Below are 6781 nucleotides of genomic sequence, written 5' to 3' on the forward strand. Positions count from 1 at the left end.
ACATATATAATATATATCGGATATTCAAATAAATATATATATAGTAACTTTAAATAATAAATATAAAATTCTAAAAAAAAACTTATATTTTATTAGTTTAATAATACTTTATAAATCTTTTATTTGTGGTTTCCATGAGTTATAACCTAATTCTTTATATTCAATAATCGTTAAATATTTATTATTGGTTTTATTTTAAAATTATATTGACGAGATTCTTTATATTACAAACACTATATACATAAAAACATATAAAATATAAAGCTTATAAATATAATAAAATAATCAAGTTTAATTAAAAATAAATGTATTATTTAAATAAATTAGTAAGATATAAAAATAAAACATTAAAAACAAAAACAACAATTATATGGTGCCAATAAACAAATATACGATGCCAACAAAATTAAAACATTAAAAAACAAAAACAACAATTATATGGTGCCAATAAAAAAATATACGATGCCAACAAAAATTGCCTTAATAAAAAATAAGAAAAGATATTAGTAATTTCAACCAAACGTACCCTTAAAAATATAGGCGAGTAAGAAACGGACAATAAAATGAAGCGCGTGAAACTATTCATACGAAGTGTGCTCGTGAGTGGCACGTGACATGGCACAATACAGAGAGGTTTGAAAGAACCACAGTCGCCTTTCACTAACCACCCGATTCAATATCAGCTTGCCCATTAAATTCTCGCTTTCTATAAACCCTAGCTTTTATTCTCATTCAATCGGATTTTTCTATCTGTTCCGATGTCGACAGCCGCGGCGTCATCGATCGGAGCTGCAAACACATCGCTGGTGAAGGATTCTAAGCTTCAATTGAAAACTTTTAATGGATTCAGGAAAAACACGAGCTACTCGTCTACTTATTCGCTTCTGTTGGACACACGCATACATCCATTCACATCCATATCTTCTTCCACTTCTCCTGCCGTCATCAGAGCTGTTTCAACGGTAATTATCATATTCTACTGTTACTGGATTCTCTATTTGTTCTGCAACATTGATTCGTTCTTGCTTTTTCTTCTTTACGATTTCAGATTTAGCATCTGAAATGTAAATAGCAGTCGTGTAAGATCTAACGTTAATTGAAGTGTGAAAATGATTTTAGCTTCCATGGCTCTAGCATGAGCTTTAGCAGTATGATTAAGTTGTGTTATTGTTTGAAAAAACAGGGGAAATGAGTTCTTTTTGAGTGGTGATTTGGATTCAAATAACACATTCGTATGTAATCTCGTTTCCCTTTCATTACGGGAATGGATGCATGGCATTTGGATCTTCCGATGTTCATAAATTCGGAAAGCTTCTGCTAATCTCACTTTGCGTCATGTATTTTCATATAACAGAAATTATTTTACTTTACAAAGCATATGCATTTCATTTCTATTTTCTAGTTCAGAAGCAGTGTTCCTTTACAGAAATCAATTAACTTAAGTGCTTACGAGGCAATCTCTCTTTTTTCAACAAACCAAGCCTGTAAATCAAGCTCACTTCTCAAATTAAGTATTTGAAACAGACCACCTTCTTTTGATATAGTTTAAAATCTCCAAGTTGCATCATTATAACTAATGAAGATATTTGTCTCTAATTTTCTATTACGTGTTTGCAGCCAGTGAAGCAGGAAACTGCAGTTGAGACTAAGAGAAGCAAGGTTGAAATATTCAAAGAACAAAGCAACTTCATTCGATACCCTCTCAATGAAGAGTTGTTAACTGATGCACCTAATATAAACGAGGCCGCTACCCAACTAATCAAGTTCCATGGAAGCTACCAACAATATAACAGAGATGAAAGAGGTGCCAAATCATATTCATTCATGCTTCGTACAAAGAACCCATGTGGAAAAGTTTCCAATCAACTCTACCTTGCAATGGATGATCTTGCTGATCAATTTGGAATTGGAACTCTTCGGTTAACAACCCGACAAACATTTCAACTCCATGGAGTCATAAAGAAGGATCTCAAAACTGTAATGAGCACAATCATCAAAAACATGGGATCAACACTTGGTGCATGTGGTGATCTCAATAGAAATGTTCTTGCTCCTGCTGCCCCTTTTGTGAGGAAAGATTACCTTTTTGCCCAACAAACAGCAGACAACATTGCTGCTCTTTTAACCCCACAATCTGGATTTTATTATGATATGTGGGTAGATGGGGAACAGTTTATGACTGCAGAACCTCCTGAAGTTGTGAAAGCTCGCAATGACAACTCTCATGGGACAAATTTTCCTGATTCTGCTGAACCTATTTATGGAACTCAGTTCTTGCCAAGAAAGTTCAAAGTTGCAGTTACTGTTCCTACAGATAACTCAGTTGATCTTTTGACAAATGACATTGGTGTTGTGGTTGTTACTGATGATAATGGAGAACCCCAGGGTTTCAATCTATATGTATGACATTTTTAAACATGCATTATTATTGTTTGTTTTCTGTTTTAGAAATATGAAAATCAAGCTCATATTTTTTTTTTTTTTTTCAGGTTGGTGGTGGGATGGGAAGAACACATAGGATGGAATCCACTTTCCCTCGCCTAGCAGAGCCCTTGGGTTATGTCCCTAAAGAGGATGTTTTGTATGCAGTGAAAGCCATTGTTGTTACACAAAGAGAAAATGGAAGAAGAGATGACCGAAGATACAGTAGAATGAAGTACCTGATAGATTCATGGGGAATCGATAAGTTTAGATCAGTTGTTGAAGAGTACTATGGAAAGAAGTTTGAACCTCCAAAGGAGTTACCCGAATGGGAATTCAAAAGCCACCTGGGATGGAATGAACAGGTTAGTTTCATCAAAATCTACTCCATCTTTTTCTTAAAAAAAACATTATACTTTGAAAACTCTACCCAAACTTTATTTTTCTTTTCTTACATGAGTTGTGTTTAATTTTTTGTGGCAGGGTGATGGGCGTTTATTTTGTGGGCTCCATGTTGATAGTGGAAGGGTTAAGGGGATAATGAAGAAGACATTAAGGGAAATAATTGAGAAGTATAATTTGAATGTGAGGATCACACCAAACCAAAACATTGTCCTTTGTGATATTCGCCCTTCTTGGAAACGCCCTATCACTGTAGCTTTAGCACAAGGTGGTCTTTTGGTAAGTCATCTATGTTCATCTAGCCTTTACAATGCTTTAATAAGAATAAAAGATGGAAAATAGTCAAAATACAAAGAAGTGTAAATAAGAAGACTTAATTGTTTTTTGCAGCCTCCTACTTATGTGGATCCCCTTAACATAACTGCAATGGCATGCCCTGCTCTTCCTCTTTGTCCTCTTGCAATCACTGAAGCTGAACGAGGAATTCCTGACCTTCTTAAACGGGTTCGAGCTGTATTTGAGAAGGTATTTATTGAATTAGTTTCATTATTTCACTAAATAGAAATCAACTTCCATTATTATTTATTTCCACCTAAATATCTCAAAACTTCTCGTACAACTCTCAAAATTTTACTTTTTTGTTGACATGCCATGTCATCAATAAATGCAAAATTTTATAACAATGGAACAAAAAGATGATACAAAATTTGTTTAAATTTTCATGTGATTTTTATTAAGTATGAAATTGTGATGTCAGGTTGGTCTTCCGTATAATGAATCAATAGTAGTGAGAGTTACTGGTTGCCCTAATGGATGTGCTCGACCCTACATGGCTGAACTTGGATTAGTTGGTGATGGTCCTAATAGCTATCAGGTACTTTTCATTTCTTTTTGTTACACAGTACAAAACAGAACAGAACAGGTTGTACTACATCTGACGTACATTTAAATTGAGACTGATGTCAACAGGACAAAACCTGCAAGATTTTGTCCTACCTAAAAAGATGTGGACAAAGACCGACGTCAATGAGAAAAAAGTTGCAATTTTTTGGACTCACTTTTGATCATGTGTGAAAAGACGTGAATGCCCTTTGTGTGACATTGTTCTTTTTTGTAGCTATGGCTTGGGGGAACACCAGGTCAAACTGCATTAGCCAGAACATTCATGAACAAGGTTAAGATCCAAGACCTTGAGAAAGTCTTTGAACCCTTGTTCCACAGCTGGAAATCAAAGAGAAAATCTAAAGAATCATTTGGCGACTTCACAAATCGCGTCGTAAGATTCATATCTATTTTCTTATTAAAAGACCAAAATACCCTTGTTATATGTTGAAATAAGTAAAAACAATAAGTTCAATTATATGTATTTATGATGAATAAATAAATATTTGAATAAAACTAAAATTAAAAAAATAATTTAGCTTTTTATTATTGAATAACAATTTAGGGATTTGAGAAACTTCAAGAAATAGTTGACAAATGGGAAGGCGTACCAAAATCATCATCGCGATACTACTTAAAGCTTTTCACTGATAAGGAAACATTTGAAGCTGTGGATGCACTTGCAAGGGTTGAGAACAAGAGTGCTCATCAATTGGCAATGGAAGTGATTCGTAATTTTGCTGCTTCACAGCAAAATGGCAAAAGCCAGTAAGTAACATCTCACCATCACCATCACCTACTGAAATTGGAGGGAGGAATAAGAGTATGTTTTGCAACTTTGTATTATATATGATGCTCTAATGTGTTTCAATTTAGGTGTTGATTCCATTTCTAAATCAAGGTTTGTTTCGAGACTTACTTTTTTTGTTTATTGAGAGTAGTGTTTGATCTTTGATTGGTTCTGTTTATGTATGTGTTTCAGTTTTGAATTTTGATGTAGTCTTGAGTAGTTTGATATTGTCATCTCCTGATGTTTTATATCAATAAGTTTTCGGTTATTATGAAGCATGGATTATTGGTGCACATTACAAATTCTCATATTGGTAATCTGATTCTTAAAACTCTTTAAAATGGTTTCAAGAACTTAAAATTCAAAATTTAGCATTCTATCAAGATTTCGACCAACCTGGTTATTCCAAACTTATACAAATGTTACTCCATATCAACAATTGATCCCAAGGTTGATGTGAGGTTGAGAATCACATTATGACCTTAAATGCAACATAAAACGAAAGCTACAATCGTTTCAATTGACTTACCTAGTCAACTCAATCTAATGAAATCCGAGTATGTTGTTCAGATATGACCTAATGCTATGCTACCATATCACCAAAAGCAATTCAATTTTCTTGTAGCACAACTTCTTGATCTTCCATTCTAAAAGAGCTTTTGTCTCTTTGATGACTTGATTCTTTTCATCGGTCCACCACTATGGCAACAAAATCATATTTACTTATACATTTCCGTCCATTTTGTGAGTAGATCAGGGACCACTATGGCAACAAAATCATATTTACTTATACATTTGCGTCCATTTTGTGAGTAGATCAGAGTGATATCCACAAAGTTTATCCGGTCTCAACAAAATTTAGCAAACCACTTGATAAATGGTTTAGCTAGAGACTTAGCGCACATGTCTATGGTGGTAGGGATGAGATTAAGGTTCCCTTAAATACATCTCTAACGGTGAGATTTCAAATACCCTTCTAGCGTGGTGTTAGAAGTTGAATTCAATGAGGAAAGTTTGCAACTAGAGATTGGAGCACATGTGACACATCATCCTAATTAGGTATGTCTTTGTACATGTAAGTGATCGTAAAGGTGAATATTTACCTTTTAGTTCTTTTGAAGAGAAATACAAACAAATGTCTGTATAAAAACGACCTATGTAAGTAGACAATATAGATGCTTCAAGAAGCTTGGACTTGGTTCCGTATAAACTCACGAATGGATAGTGACACAACTTGTAGTCCTTCAAGGGTTGAATCCATAAACTGTGATATACTAAATTGAAAATTCGTTAGACATTTTCATTTATGCATAAATATAGTTGTTATCCCATATCCAATACATGAATTTCCAACAGACTATTTGCTAAGCATGATGAATATAAGTCATCCAAATAAAATAAGATTACTATTTTCGCTGTCTTGTTCAAATTACTATGGTGGTTGTTTTTATATAGAAAGTCAAATACAATTCTTCCAAAAAAAAATGCATCTTTACAAGATAGAATTCAATATAGAGAGACAAAACACAACATTTACAATAATACAATTTAATCAGTTAAGAAAAATATGTGCAGTTGACATAGTAACACATACATGCCCATACTTCTTTTTGGCACCAAGGAATGCAGTTGACATTGTTATGGATGCCATTGGATGAAATTGTTGGTGTATGGTGGAGATGAGATAGATACAAATACACGAGGTGTAGAAAAAGGAAGGGTTCACGAATGTAAATATGTTATCCATTCTCTTATCCAAAACGTAGGGCCATCTCAAACGGCTGCCACGTGTCATTTGATACAAATATGAATTCCTTTATTGTCTACTAATCGATTAACTCATGTTCAAATAAATTTGATGATAGAATAAAATATGAATGTTCCACAAGTATTGCGTTGTTTATGATTTAAGTCTATATACCATTTCTAATAATTGTAGATACAAATATAAAAATTGTAAATACAAAGATCTAAATGGAATATTATATTTGAGATATTACATGCTCTAATCAAATATCCCGTCAGTCAAACAAATATATAGGTTATATAACACACAGTTCACGTAATCATTTTATTAATTTATTAACTATATTTTGGGCTTAAACCTAGGTCACGATGTGACATGGCCTCTCGCAATCGCGCATGACTTTAGGAGTCACGATGTGCACTTATGGGTCACGACGTGAAATCTACTGCAAGCCAAACCCTAATTTTGGGGATCTTTCTCCTATTTAAAGGAAGTGAGGGCTAGGGTTAGCCCACCCTTAGCCTCCATCACCTCCTAAC

At 33.8% G+C, this 6781-nt stretch overlaps 1 protein-coding gene across 1 annotated transcript; it reads left to right on the forward strand.

Annotated features, from left to right (window-relative positions):
* Positions 1-653: 653 nt before the first annotated feature.
* Positions 654-4655, forward strand: SIR (sulfite reductase). The gene is made up of 8 exons (XM_079078205.1): positions 654-962; positions 1618-2400; positions 2490-2786; positions 2905-3102; positions 3214-3348; positions 3581-3697; positions 3941-4099; positions 4271-4655. The coding sequence occupies exons 1-8, from the start codon at positions 759-761 to the stop codon at positions 4475-4477; spliced, it is 2100 nt and encodes a 699-aa protein (XP_078934331.1). The 5' UTR covers positions 654-758; the 3' UTR covers positions 4478-4655.
* Positions 4656-6781: the final 2126 nt, after the last annotated feature.

The sequence above is a fragment of the Lactuca virosa genome, chromosome 2, assembly GCF_052849685.1.
Source record: "Lactuca virosa cultivar CGN04683 chromosome 2, Lactuca_virosa_CGN04683_v6, whole genome shotgun sequence".
In the NCBI taxonomy this organism is placed as follows: domain Eukaryota; kingdom Viridiplantae; phylum Streptophyta; class Magnoliopsida; order Asterales; family Asteraceae; genus Lactuca; species Lactuca virosa.